The following is a 16600-nucleotide window of genomic DNA, read 5'->3' on the forward strand; positions in this document are numbered from 1 at the left end:
ACTGTCGGTCCAACTTACATAGAGACACGTTACAATTTGTTTTTCTTTTTTTTTATATCGAACCGATTTATTTATGGTCAACAATGAGTCGAGTCAAAATAAGTTTGGAAGGTCTTTTGTCATCCTACTTGCAACAAAAATATTAAGAGCACAAATTCATCATATAAAAATCATTGGAGTAACACATTAGCCTGCAGAGTGGTCTGGGCTTGGCCCATATAGACACCACCCTAAACGGGCCAGAGTAAAAGTAATTTGTTGAGTTTTGTTATATATAATTCTCACAGTTGAGTTTTGTTGTAATGTCTAAATGAGACACTCTATGAACTATGAATGCATGAAAGACCGAGAAAACATGGTTACATAATTTGCACACAAAGCCATTTTGGCAAGGATGTTGTGCATACTCTAATCTTGAAATTCATGGACAAAGTTTTGAACAAGAACCGACAGAAAGTATACATGAATACAGAATACTTTTAGACACTCAGATGGGTGTTTTTTTTTTTTTTTTTTTATATGCAAAATTGTTTATACGCATTAATTGTATAAATTAATAATTGAAAATACTAACTAGAGTCTTAAGTACTATTAAGAAATTAAAAGTTGGATTTTTTATTGAATAAAGTCCCCATGTTTTCAATGCACCTTTTGGGTGGTTTAAAAAAAAATAAAGGTATTAACTTCTTAATCAATATGCTTAATATGAACCTTTTAAAGTAATTATATTAATAGCAAATTAATTAGTATATTTTGAGAATATATATTACTATTCTAAATAAGGACACAAATTTGACCTTTCAGAAAACTGTGGCTGAGAAAAATAATAATTAGAGAATGTTATTATTAAATAATTTTTAATATTATTTTTGACATAACAAATAGTCACTGATATAATAAGAATTTTATATTTTATTAGCAAAAATAACATCTACGGCCTGATTAGATTAGGGACAATGCATACGAAGAGCACTATTCACCTCAATAATTTATTTATTTCCATTTTCAATTATAGTCTCTACAATACATGTTTATATGAATTAAATAATAATTTAACATTTTCCTATTTTTCTTTTTTATTTATTAAAAATAAAAATACTTACTTACATGAAGTGTACAAGTGATTATACTAGGACATTTTAAATGCACCTTATTATACATTTTTAATTATTTAGAAACTTTGATTAAAAATTCATAATTTCAATTGAACAATAATAATGCTCTTATCCTGCATATGTATATGTTAGAAGTTCAGAAGCATAAAATTGTTAATAAAGTTATTCTATTCAACAACTAAATAAATTAATCAAATCATTAAATATTTAATATTTTCTATATAAAACAATTGATTTTTTCCGATGAAATTGCGCACAATTTTTACTGGATAAAATCTCTTAACAAGCCATTTGAAATTTTAATTAGTTAAATTAAAATAGGTCAGTTTGTCTTATTAGACATGGTACTAGCAAAAGTATGATAGAGGTTGTCACTTTAATAAATTATTTATTTATTATATATCTTTCTACTTATATTCTCTGCAACAAATATCTATATTAATCGAATAATAGTTCAATTTTCCTATTTATCATATTTATTTATTAAATTAAGGAGTATTAAAATAAAATAGGTTAAAATATGTTTTAGGTCTCAATTTTCGTTAAGTTTTGTAAAATAAGTTCTTGTCAAGATGAGATCAAATTTAATTTTTATATAAAAATTATAATGATGTGAATTTTAATATATTATGTAAAAATATTTATTTAAAAATGTGAATTTTAATATAAAAATTAATAATTTGGAGAGAGCAAAAATTGATTTATGTTAACAAAAATTGAGACTAAATTTAACATAAATCATACATATAGGGACCAAATTGAATATAAAACATTGACTCTGACATGTGACACATTGCTGGATTGACACATGTGCATTTAAATAAAGTTAAAAAAAATTAAAAAACCACGAAGTGACACCTGGTAATCACGGTTAATTATCGTTAATGATTTAAACGGCAAAAAAAAGACCTAATTGAGCATAATTGAACAAAATTAACAAAAAATAGGACCTATTTGAGCACAAAAACAAAATTATAACTAATTTGACAAAAAAAAAAATTGGTAGATATGTTTTAACCAATAAAATAAGTATTTACATTAGTCTTGCTAAAAGCAATGTGTATACTTTGGAATACTTAATACATCTCATTAAATATTTTAGAACTTTTTAAAATATAAAAAATGCTGTAATTTTAATAGAGTAATAACAAATTTTATATGATAAATATTTAAAAATTGCTACATTTTAATATATAAAAATGAGGGTAATCAATTTATATTATTCTATAATGTTTTTTTTATATATTAACATAAACATAAACTCTATCGCGTATGTATTTGTTAAATATGTATGATATTATATTAGTAAGTGATGATATTATAATGTTGTTAAGTTAACATATAAAATAAATTTATATTTATTAAAAATAAAGTTAAATGAATGGAGAAAATATGAGAAAATAAATGTTGACAGATGAATAGGAAAAATAAAAGAAAAGATGAACAAATTTATAGAAGACAATTTTATAGAAAGAATAATGATATTTTGATCCACTTTTTTTGATCCAATTCTAACTCATCACTTCAATCAGCCTTCAACTATCTATTTTGATTTTTTGTAGTGGTATAATGTGATGATCTAAGGATGATTGAAGTGATGGGTTAAAAGTAAGTCAAAAAAAGTGGATCAAAATATCATTATCCGTATAAAAAATATATAAAAGTAACTGTTAATTTATAAAAATTTAACAAATAATTATACAGTAAAAAGTAAAATTGAAATTATAAAATGTGAACAACGTAGAAAAACAATTTAGGGTTGAGAGTTGCACTTGGGCAAAAGCACAAGTTTTGGAGTTTTGGCTTTAAGAACCGGATTTCTCTCAAAGAAATTTGTTGGCCTTATCTCAAATCCACCACTTAGTGTTGGCATAATAGGATAATCTTCTTGACATGGCACATGATGAATCCCAACTGTATGCCATATAACTATGTCCTTATTTTCAATGCTTCGATTCCTGCATTACAATAACACTCTCAATTTAATAACAATCACACTTCCAGTAATACACCTCATACCTATCTTTGTTATACATATTCAATTCAACTATTTATAAATTGTATATACCTCAGACTCCAAACAGCTAAAGTGTCTTCTCCTCTGCTCTCATCAGCATATAGCCCACCTGCCCATTTCTCAGACTTGTTATACGGTGTTACAAACACATTATAATTGGTGAAGGCACCTCTAATTTGTGGATAATCATCAGTGAGCAAAAGTGGGTGAGCCACTGTGCTTGGGAATAAACGATAACCCATCTTGTTTCCAGGCTTTGTTTGCTTGTTGGGGTTTATAATTACTAGTTCAGATGGCTTTAAACCAAGTTTGATTCGAGCATCAGCCTCTGTCTTAACAATTTCACGCACCACAGACCAATAACTTTTTCTTGGTGAACTGTGATTCCTTACTGTCACGGTCTCCAAATTGGTCTTCATAAAAGAGTTGGCTTGGCCATCAATGTCAAGGTCAAGGTGATATGTGAGATAATGATCATGGTGCACACCAATGGTGTTGTCCGACAACAATGTGCCAAAGACATCGTCCTTAATTTGATCCACATGGGTGTATGATGTTCCTTTGATACCCAAAATTCCTGTCAGACCAACCTGTCACACACACGAACACAATTTTTTAACATCAGAAAACATAAAATATTGACACATTGCATTTAATAAATAATGTATCTACTAATTGTTTCAAGAGTTCATACATGTACTACTAATTGTATAAATACTAATATATGTATGTATTATTTATACGAAGAGTTTGAGAAGATGAGAAATTTTCATAATATGTATATCATACGTACCCCCATTTTTATAGAACCACTTGGCTTGAACTCCCAATCTATGATATAATCATAGTTTCCCACAGTTGAAACGGTTCTCACCATTAGGCTCACATCAAGCCTAACTTCCCTTATCTGTTAAAGTTCAATTTATGAATGCCTAATACATTTAATAGCAAAAGTTTAAAAATTTAATAAACATCAGGGCATATTACCTCCTCATCATGGAGTTCTGTTTCTGTGTGGCGCCACATGATATCCCCAGCATACTTCTCAAAGATACAAATTGCATTAGGTATTTTTTACTGGCACACCATCTTCGTTTGCAAAATATGCATCCAAAAATGCAGCATTGGGTGGGCAATCAGCGAAAGGCTCAAGTGACACCATGGATTGGCCAAACCCGAATTCACCACTGTCAAGAAAGGTCTTGAAGTACCAATTTGCAGTTGGGTCCATATATGGCACAAAGAACTCTGATATATATCCTCTATATAACACTCGTCGATACCTTTTTTGTTGAAGATCATAAATCGATGCTAAGGAGATCATTGGTCCAGCTCGAATATCATATCCCACATGGAACTTCCAATTAGTCCAACTGGTCGTACATTCAAAGAAACAAAAAGTTCACTCAGATATATTTCACAGTTTTTTCTCAGATTTTTCTTTTATGGATAATTTCCAATTAATTTTCATTTTATAAATATGTGTAAGTATATTAAAAGAAATATATGAATGATCACATTTATTATTAGTAGACTTAATTAAATTTTAAGTTTTTATTAATAATATACAGTGACATGAACAATCATTTAATTACTATTTTAATTACTATAGATGATAATATGAAAGGCAACAAGGAAGCATGACATTTTTTTATTACAATTAACGTGGTATTATTTTATATTAATCATAAAGTTTTGCTTAGAGTTGTCAAAACGGGTAACCTAACCCGACCCAGCTTGATCCACCTCAGGTTGATCACTTAGTGAGTCAATCCAATCCGACTGACTTATTAGCGAGCCAAAAAAAATTCTAACCTGACCCGGCCCACCGCGGGTTGGTGGGTTAAACGGGTTAGCTCACGGGCTCACTTAATTTAAAAAATACAATTTTTTTAGTCAAAACTAGATTATAATTCTAATTAAAATCTAAATAAACTTTAATACAATTCAAATACAAACCAAAATCACAAAAATACAAATTATCTGTGTGTTGACTAAAAAAAACAACATAACATGACCCAAATACAAAGCTCAACTTAACAAAAAAAATACTTGTGTGATCCTTTACCAACCCGGCTCACCACGGGTTCAAACCAGGTGAGTTGGATCAAAAATCAATCCGTATTAAAATTTGTAAAAAAGTTTCAACCCAACCCAACCCGAACCCGTGGTGAGCCAGGTTGGCTTGCGAATTCCAACCCATTTTGATAACTTTTTGTTTGTCTTAATAACTAAAGATAAATAAATAAAATAATGGAACAAAATAATAATTACATCTCCTAATTAAAAAAAAAACAAATAAATCAATTGAAAAAGTATAACAATTTTGAATACTCAAGAAAAATTTAATTAAACATATCAATATTTATCGGTAATTAAAAATTAATTAAACCTCAAATTTATAAAGCTATAAACCTAAAAATTTCATCTAGCATGCTGACGATTTTTACAAAGAATATTTTTAGAATATTATTTCTGTTTTCTCTTCTTTGAAAATGAAAAAGTAAAAAGTATTTTTTTTCAAAAAAAAAAACTTATAATTTTAAAAAATACACCACTAAAAAAATTTAAATTTCTTGCCAATTTTCTCTTACAAACTTTTATTTTAGAAAATACTTATAAATTTTGTTATGAATAATATTTTGTATTAAATTTTTACTAATTTTTTTACAAAATATTTTGCACCAAACACTTTTCACAAAAGAATTTGTAATACTTATAAATTTTATAATTTTGTAAGAAATGATTATCCACAAATAAATCATCTGTAAATTAAAACTCTTAAAAAAATAAGAAAAATAGTAATTTTTTGTAAAATTTTATAATAAATTTGCAACTAAAATCCCATAACATATGAAAATTTATAATAGTGTACTATTATATATTTATTATATATTGTGGATGCATAAATCTAAATTGTATGATATATTTGATTTTAATGTTTTAAAAGCATGTTATTTTTTGTACTGTTAAGTTATGATGTTATATTTCTTTAATAGTATATTGTTTAAATTTCATTATATTTTATTAATATTGATTTTATAAGGTCAATAATGAATGTCAATTAGTGCACTAATAGTGAGTTTCATTTCAAAACATAAAGTTTGATTGTCAAACACATATCACCTTAGGAATCAAAAGTAGTAATGTGGGCTTGACCCAATAGGCTAGCCCGTAGATCTGTTAAAAATATGTAGGGTGGACCAAGATATTAAGTCCGCTAGCCCGCAAAAACTCGTCCTGCATAACTTGCAACCTGCGCGAGTTGGTCCACGACCCACATAAAAAAAAAAACTTGCACTTGTGTATATTGGTTACTTTCCTTCTAGATTTATGTATAATCGTTCCAAAATTATTCTATGAGTGGAAAAGACGAGTGTTATGAATTTTTGAGCTTGCTAAAATTTGAAGAATACATCGTGTATATCAAAGTACAAATATGAATATAATGAAAATGTTTAATTATCAATTTATCATTCAACTTTGTAAAATGTTTGCTTAATTTGGTAAACTTGTTAAAGTTTTTCAATTTGTTAAATATTAAAAGCTTTATCATAAAAAATTAAAAAAAAAGTGAACCAGCTCGCAAACCTACGAGCCAGAACTTATGCGAAGCAGGCCAATCCTACCCACATTTTGTGGGTCAAGTGTGAAATGAACTTAAATGAGCCAGACCGATCTCGATGGTCACTCTTATTAGAAATAATATGAAGTTGGAAGAATTATATTATTATTTTCTTTGCATACTTTGAAATGATCCGTATTTTGTAAAAAGAAAATAATAAAAGAACAGTGACGAATTAAAGTCTGAATTGAAATCGCTCGGACAAGCACAATAGTATCTCTACCAAGATACATCTTGTTGGATAGATCGAGTCCAACAAAAAATATCTGAATTTTATAAAATATTTCTAAATTTTGTGAACACTAATAATTTAAAAGATCATATAAAATAAAATATTGAGAAATCGTCTATACAAATAAGTCTGTTTATCGTGTTTTTCTCGCATGGATAGTTGTATTTCTAAGTAGAACAAAATAAACAATAATAAATAATAACAAATTTAATTAAAATAAAATACTAAATAATTAGAAATCTCATTAAAATAAAATATAAGAAAATTGTAAAATTTTATGTGCAAATAATATTTACCTATAAAACTAACCCTTCAAAAAAATATGAATAGTAATAGATAGTATCTATATCACAAGAAATTCATGGTGTATGCATTACAAACAACGCAGAAAATATAGATCAATATAATTTACAAAAGAAAAAGCATTGTTTGACACTGCTTATTTTTTTTTCTATATCCATTTAATAATAATGGGTTGCATAAAATATCACTGTAACATAAAAAAAATATTTAAACTGAATATTATGTTAAAATAATAACTTTTGGAGATGTAAGTTGAATCTAAGAGAAAAATAGAAGTGTGATTAATAACCCTTTAAAAATCCATGCAAATAAAAACCCTCAAATCAAGTGACAGTGCTAAAAAAGGGATGGTATGAACTATATAACCTGATAGAGTGGCCATCGATCTTGAATCCTGGTCCGTTTGGTTGCACAAAAGCTGCTCCCATCAACGTTGGTCCAAACGGTGGCTTTTGCTTTGTAGCTACGTACTCGGTATCCTCAGCCTTGGGCACAGGAATATTAAAGTTGTCAAAATATTGAACTATCTTTCTCTCATCAAGATCAGCAACCACTGTAATACCCTCTAAGGGTCTTGCAAACAAGTTAGAAGACCCTTTCATGTAAAAGCACTGAAGCTTCAGTCTCCGTTTGCTCTTTATCTCCCCATACCATCCCACCGAGGCTGTTGAACACACAACATCTGATATATTCAGACCCCGTTTCTGCACTGACTCCATGAAGGGTTTATACTTAAAAGGAAGCGCCGCAACAAAGTCTTGCTCGTCAAACGTGATCATGGGGAAGCCATGCCCAGTGTACACTTTGGTGGAGACAATGGAGGCTTTGGACAGGTCAACAGTGATCTCAAGGGATTGTTTTTTGAAACGGGCAATGACTAAAGCACGACGAGGTGGTAGTGTCGCGGCTTTGGTTTTATTGGTTTTTGAAGATTCCCATGATAGGACTAACGCTTTGTCTGGCTCGTCCAACCCAATGTATTGAAAGGTTAGTGTGGGGGATGAAGCTTTGTATGTTTTTTGCACTGTGCTTCTAACCAACTTGAACTCAGATGGTGTTAAAGGGTCTAAGGGGTGTTTATTGGTGGATGCTGAAGTAGTGCAAGAGATGAACAGAGTTATCAGAAATAAGAAAACCAGCAGCTTCATTCTTCATAAAATTGAATCAAACCCTGGTTGTGCTGTTTGCAACTTAGAGGGACTATATACCAGTCACACTCTCTCTACGTTCAAGTAATAAAAAGAAAACAATTTGTCTTTTCACATTCAATCTAAGGGATAAAGTAAAGAAATCCCCTGGCTCATCAACCACCAAAAATATACTTACATTTAATAACCTTGTTTTTTAATCAAGGAATGATAGCATTATTTGTTTATTTTTCCTGTAAATTTATAAATGAAAAGCCTTTTGATTAAAATTACCGATAATTAACGGAAGACTATTCTCAATAAAATCCAAGTGTTGATAAAGCACGTGGTTGCTTAAGTAATGATTTAGTTTGACTGATTCTTAGGTTAAACAAATTCGTGCTAAGGAAAATCTAATTGCTTTTTTAACTTACTCGTTAGACTTCTAAGGTGTAGTAAGAAAGATTTTTATTTTTTCAAAAGATATGTTACAAGAAAGACAACATGCAATTGGCGTGGCAGGGAAAATTTGTTGCCAATCGATGAGTTGGTAACAATTTTCCAAAAGACAAGTTGTAAGAAAGACAACACACAATTGGCATGGCTGGGGAATATTTGTTACCAACCAATGGTTTGGTATCATCTTTTTGAAACAACGGGTTTAAAGTTTAGTATTTTTATCTAACCGGTATGTTTAATAACAGAATCTCATTCTTTAGTTTCGAGATCAAGAAAAATTTAAATATTTTTTTATTCTTCAACTTTTTAAGATGTATTTTAAAAATAAAACTATGACAAAATTTTAGATTCTAAAATGGAAGACAACTACTTAACGATGTTATTCAGCAGATTTGAGATCAGAACATTTACTACAAAAAAAATTTTGATTAATGACCAATTTTAGAGGTTTTGGTTATTATAAGAATTAGTCTCTAAATAGAAAATTAGTTTCTAAACTTATCTTTTGTCATAAAATTAATCACTATTTGATAATTTTTTTGTAATGATTCTATTGAACATACCAAACTAAAAAGAATATATAAATAAGAAATAAAAAAAATTACGAGTGTGTAATAGGGTTTCTTTACAAAACTGAATGGTTTTAACCCCTTTATTACAAAAATGGATCAGTTTATTAGTTAATTATATGACTGGGTGAGTTTACATGATTTGACTTCTCTTTATTCATTTTTAACTTTTATATAATTTATAAAGTTTTATATACCTTTTTTAAAAATAAATTTTTAATAATTTGATTAAAAACATATTAAATAAAATTTTATTAAAATTTGGTATTTTAAAACTTAATATTTTAATTTTTATTATAGAATTTATAATAATAAAATTTGATCAAAAATATTTTAAATAAAATTTTATTAAAATTTTGATATTTTAAAACTTAATATTTTAAAATTTATTATTACATTTTATTATAAAAGTTACAATAATAAAGTCTGGTTACAAATATTTTAAATAAAACTGTATTAAAATTTTGATATTTTAAAACTTAATATTTTAAAATATTATTAAATTTTATTATAAAATTTACAATAATTAAATTTGATTAAAAATATTTTAAATAAAATTTTATTAAAATTTTGATATTTTAAAACTTAATATTTTAAAATTTTATTATTACATTTTATTATAAATTTACAAAAATAAAATTTTATTTAAAATATTTTTAATCAAATTATTAAAAATTTATTTTTAAATAAAGTATATAAACTTTAGAAATTATTATAACTGTTAAAAAAATAAAAATAAATTAAATCGTTACTAAACTGTCTCTGCAAGATAATTAATTAGTAAATAGGTCAAAACGATTTATTTTATGAAAAAATTAGTCAAATCTGATTCTACTATATACTTAATTAATAAATTGACATAATTTTGTAATAAATGGATAAAGCGACTTATTTTTATAAAATAACTGTCTAATAGATTATTTATAATATTTGAGTGATTAAAAATCATTGTTATTGTGAGTTAATGTGGAAATCAACCAGATATTAATCTAAATTATGTTTTTACTCTTCAAAAAGTTGTGATTACCATTTTTTTTTATGAAGTATTTAAATTAGGATAAGTTCTAAATGAGAAATAAGAGTTTAGAATTGAAATAGTGAATTTATGCACTTATTTTATTTTCTATTATTTTAAACTACCTTTTTATGAAAGTTGTAACATAGTACATGATATGACTCTGTGCTTCATACTTAGTTGTAAAACGACATAGGGGGGCCTTTTTAATTGTTTAAAATATTAAAGACGTAAAGCATCATACAAGGTTTCCTTTTAGTTTAAAAAAGTAAAAGAATTTCATGAGCCGGTAAAACTCTTCTTTAACATGATATACAACTTTAAGTTAATTATTATGATTATAACCACAATAAATAGTATGATAATATATAAGCATTAATAGTTATATCATTAAATATAAACATGATTTATTATTAACACACAAAATAACTATATTAATTACTCACAAAGTGTATAAAGAGAAATTTATAAAGTTAGTGTTCAAGTGTTGTCTTTTCATGCACACATATACTATAAATCAAAACATTTTCAAAACCCACCAACAATTTATTTTAATAGTTTAAATCAAGAAGATCAAACTACCTAATTAAAATCATATTTTTTTCACATATGCCAAGTTTGAATAATTTCAACTCAAATGATCATTTAAAATTTAATATACCACTAAATGTCAAGTACACGTTTGTATTTCATCATGCACTAAATGTGGTCCACTGCATAACTTGGCATGGAATAAGCTTGAGTTGGATTGGTCTATAGATGGTGGGTTATCATTTGTGGATCTGAGACATTGAGCTTGATTCTTGCAATTTTACTCTTAAGTTTCATTTTGAGTTTCAAAATATATAATTTAAAATACAAATTTTATATGTCAGAATGTATAATTTAAAATATAGATGTTATAGTTTAACGTGTACATTCTAAAATATAAAATAAAAATTATATTTTGAGTTATACAACCTAAAAAATATTTTTTAATAACAAAAAGAAATTGAAGGGTGGCAGAAATAGATGAGCTGGTGGAGGATGAAGAAGAGGGGAGAGGGGTGCATTTGGAAGGAACAAAAAATGGCGAGAGGGATGTGTTGATAGAGGAAAAAGAAGGTGCAATGGGTAAACCGATTATTTCACAACTTTAGGGTGCAAGTTGAAATGTACGGAGGTACATGAAGAAGCTACGCCTTGACAATACATATTGGGCCCTCACTCATGCAAAAGGAGTACCTACATTTGCTGCTAGAAATGGGCCTTCCTTAAAAAAGTCAACTGTATTTAGAAATAAACATTAGACTTTTACTTCCTGCACCTCTATGATTTCTTTGTGAACCCCTCAAACTTTTGAAATTAATCTTGCCGTCAGAAAAAGTGATTTTCAGATTATATATTCCAAAAGTTTTTCAGAATTTCCAAAACAACATTTTGGAATGAAATGTGCAGAACAAAATTTCTGGAACGAATTTCGTATGATGTAATTTTAAGAACAGAATTTCTAAAACATATGAAATATGTTCAAAACTAAACTTTTCGAAAAAGACTTCTAAAACTCATAAAAACTCTTTTGCAATGAGTTTTATGAAAAACATCCGTACATAAAATACGTTTCAAAGAGAGCTTTTTGAACACACGAAATTATCTTATTAATATAATTTATATATATATATATATATATATATATATATATATATATATATATATATATATATATATATATATATATATATATATATTAACATTTGTCATGGTCAACATGTCAAACTGAGTCACATGGGTTGGCTCATCACAAGTCGGGTTGAAAATGAGTGAACTCAACCCGGCTTACTTTATAGTGAGCCCGAAATTTTACAACTCAGCTCAATCTACTATGAGTTGGTAGGTTAAGTGGGTTGGTTCACCAACTCACATAAAAAAATTATTTATGTATTTATTTTTAAGTATTTAAATATTTAAATAATTTGTTAAGCAACCAATGACATGACAATCAAAGTAAAATTTAGAACCAATGTTTTCATTATGTTCACCACCAATATATGATGAATTGTTTCCAAGGAAGTGTCCACATAGTCTAAAAAAATATGACTAATATTACACATTTTTTATCATGCTATTCAACAAAATATAAATAAAAAACTACACATTTTTATCATGCTAATTTAGAAAAACAAAAGTCTATAAGACTGTTGCTTGAGTAATTTATATAAAGATTATAGTTAAAGATTAAAGTATCAACTATATAACTTGACAATCAAATTAATTAAACATTCAAACTATTCAAATATTATTGAACAACATTCTAGTATTTAAAAATATGAAATTGTGAACCTATATAATTGAGGATAGTAAATAATTATTAAAAAAATTAAAAATAAAAAAATATTTGTGGGTTAAGTGGGTCGGATTGAATTCAACCCACTTTTAGAAAAAATGAATTTTTCTCAACCCGACCTGGCTTGAACCCATGGTAAGCCAGATTGGCTCATGGGTTGAAACTCATTTTGACATCTCTAGTCATTATAAGTATATCGATATGATAATGTTTTTGCAAGATTATTCCAATAATTTGGAATTTAATTTTAATTTTCATATTATAGAAAAAGTATATTGAAGGAAAAATTAAATTAAAAATCAACAATTTTTTTTTTTAAATTAAATAAACCGAGTTCACCTGATGGGCTAAACTAAATAGTCCGTTTTGACAATTTTAGATGTTATAAACTATAATAAATTAATACCCACGTAGTAAGTATTTGACATAATTAGTTATAAATTATAGATATTGATACAATGTATAAATAAGAGTAAAAGATTATTCATTCCCTAGCATAAGGCATAAACTTTCTAATGGGAAATTACATCACGATTTAGTGTAGCTGCGTATTGAGTATAAGTATATGTGTTAACATTTCTGTTACTAGTTTTTTATTTAGTAAACACGCATGATTTCTGAATTTATGTTTAGGTCTAGGAAAAAAGTCATTACTTAGATTGAGTTTAATTTCTTTTACTAATATTTATGCTTACTAGGCTTGAAGTTGTCATTCTTTATATTGGTCAGAATATTTTGTTAATCGGTTGTTTTCCACCATATTTATCCATCTTCATTATCCAAACAACATTACATATTACATGTCTCATGCATGAAACATTAGTAATTTGACACTAATACAATTTTACTAGTTAAAATTGAAAACTTGTCGCATTGAATATAGTTTCATTTGTTATTTATGAATGAATATCATTCGATTGATGAGTTTTTTTTTTTTTTAAATGGATAAAAAAAATATGTGTTTCTTACGTAATCGAAAAAGATCCATCTAATATGTTTAACATTGAAAATGAATGAGAAAAATCATTTCAACACTTAAAATAAATTGGTGTTGATATATCGACACTTAAAGTCACTTTACAATTGTAACTTTTTAATTAAAAAAAAAATGGTGTGGTACTTTCTGTTTAACGAGAACACCATTGCGATGCTCTTTTACAATTAAAAAAATGTATCGCACTAGTTGTCAAGTGGTACCTACTGCTGTCGACATATAATTTTCCATAGTGATAAGATTTGAATTATTTTATTTTTTAATCGATAGAGAATGATTGATTCTTGCGAGACAAGATGATTCTGGAAATATTCTATATTAATATGAGACGTGAGAAAATAAATTTGTTGTGTTTTCTCGTTTTACGTTCTTTATCTTTCTTGTTAAAGTTGAAACTTTCAACTTACACCAAAATTACAAAGAAATTGCTATCAAAACTATTGGGATGTCCTAACTTTATACATGGTTGAGATTGGACCTCATTGACCCTATCATCCAGATCAACCATCAATTGATTTCTTAACCAGTATTCTTAAAGTACTTGTTAATACAATTCTTAAATCAATGGTTTGAAATTTGAAAATTTCTGTATCGGAGTGCATGTTCCCTCATCATTTTTGGGACATTGGTGGTCCTAAGAAATGTATAATTTACGAACAACTTTAAATTTATACCTATCAATAATTTTTTTTTTGGCAAATAATGTCGTAAAAGAACCGAGTTATGACAAGGAGATAACGTCCCAAGCATAATAATGCTAAAGCCACTCAAAAAACGACGTATATTTGCTTGTAGAATCTCAACAATCTCCTATGAATCTCAATTTCCACCATATAGTTTGGATCTCTGATTTCAAATTATCGTTTCATACAGTCTATCAATTTGAAGAGGATACTTTTGATTGTTTTCAACCACTTGTCAAGTATAGACTGCGGAAAACACATAATATATTACAAAGACCTGGACGTTAATTCTGAACTCTTTGATTTACCACGTAACTTGAAAAAGAAACTTTCCAAATTTTGGTTGTTTTCTACTTTAGTCTAGCGAAAGCATTCGGTCTTAATCAATTACTTTATTATCTGCTGTAGTTGGATTAGGATCAAACCAATTAGGCTCATCGAAGGTCCCAGAGTAATTAGTATTTGATGAAAAAGCTATGCATGCTTGGTTTAGTTTTTTTCCCCGCTTGTCGACAAGATGATAAGAAAAGAAAATCCATTTCGATCAACAGATTCATGCACAAGAAAAAAGAAGAATAAGAAAACTGTCGGCCTTTTGTATAAAATTGTACATTGGTGCGTCTTGTCCTTTCTATTTTTCTGCAATGTGATGTGTATATTTTACAAGTCACGATATCACACAGAAAGTACTTTGATGCAGAACAGAATATAGTTCTCATCTGTTTGTGAATTCTCTATTTTTCTTTCTACATCTACTTTATTTATCTCGCACACCACATGCTTGAATTTATTCGTTTTAAAAAGGTATTTAGTTACATTGTTTAGTGATGGTATGAGAAGTAGAAAACAGTGGGGTTACTTGTATATTTTTTGAAGTTTTGGAAGCATAATAACTTGAACACATGAGGACACTGGTTCATCATAGCTCCCCCATAACCCCCAACCAAGGATGATTTCTTTGAATGCATGGTTGGCCAGCATGAGCAACAGTATCTTATGTTACGCCCCCTCCTTGTCCTCATTAATGTCTATGTGTGGAAACATCATGCTGATGACAACCTTACATCAACAGAAAAACAACCAATAAACCTCATGGACCCGCAAAGTGGATCATACGAGGGATAAATACTTGAGTATATACTTTTTTGAACTAAGAGAAGTCTCTTATTTTTCATATCCACCATCTTAGTTAATCAGTTATTATATGTGTCTAAAATCATGTTTATAATATCATAGTCAGTGAGGGGAGAAATAATGTTTTACGGTGCAAAACAAATATCTTGGTCCAGGACAAACTAAGAATCTCTGTGGCTAGATGAGATATCCAATTGCACATCAAGGGGTGGCTAAATTTTTTGTTTGTAATGGTGGGGTTGAAAATAAATTTATTAGTCTGAAGGGTTGCTTTGATGGTGACAGTGATGATTAGTACTTATGGTAAGGCACGCGCAGTTCTCTTCCATAGCTTTTTGAAACAACAAAGAGAATAAATATGATTGTTACCACTGCACGCTGCCTTCTCTTTCTGTCTTCCTCTACAAACCCAAGAATTTTGCACACATCTCAGAAGGAAAAAGAATTACCAGAATTTTCGGTAATTGTCACTCCCACAATCATCACCTTTTACCCTTTTTAAATATACCAGTAGCTGTAGTATATGACAATACGCAACAAAACAATCTCCAATGTGACAACTTTGTAGCAATAACATCATTAAATATAATTGTGCATGCCATGTATATGTACTCCGGAGAAATTCCTTAGCTGCCCATCATAAAGTTCACAAGAAAGTGTTTATGGTATGTACCATTATTCCATGTGTGTGTGTCACATTAATTATGTTAGTCATTAACGTTTGTTACTATGTTACTTCTTTCAGTGTTATATTTTGAATGATAAAGAACAAAAGCTTTCTGTTATTACTGTTATTAGCATGCACATGCTACAGTGTACGAGTAAGTGCAAGAAAGATATTGGCCTGACTATGATATCAAATCAACTTCAGAAATCCCCCGAAGCTTATTTGTATTCTACTTTACGAAACCCCATGAGGATATTGCGCTTTTCATGTATTGAGCACATCCACTTTGCTAGATTTCTTCGTTTTTACATTCCCAACCCGAATCATTGTTCCTTTT

General features: G+C 28.2%; 1 protein-coding gene across 1 annotated transcript; it reads right to left on the bottom strand.

The window, feature by feature from the left end:
- Positions 1-2868: 2868 nt before the first annotated feature.
- LOC114191415 (amine oxidase [copper-containing] alpha 2, peroxisomal-like) lies at positions 2869-8440 on the bottom strand. The gene is given in 6 exon segments (XM_028080587.2): positions 2869-3073; positions 3184-3722; positions 3926-4039; positions 4120-4206; positions 4208-4505; positions 7659-8440. Coding segments are annotated over 6 exon segments (2025 nt in total).
- Between the last annotated feature and the right edge of the window lie 8160 nt (positions 8441-16600).

Source organism: Vigna unguiculata, chromosome 7 (assembly GCF_037176805.1).
Source record: "Vigna unguiculata cultivar grain cowpea cultivar isolate G323 ecotype 2 chromosome 7, ASM3717680v1, whole genome shotgun sequence".
NCBI lineage: Eukaryota > Viridiplantae > Streptophyta > Magnoliopsida > Fabales > Fabaceae > Vigna > Vigna unguiculata.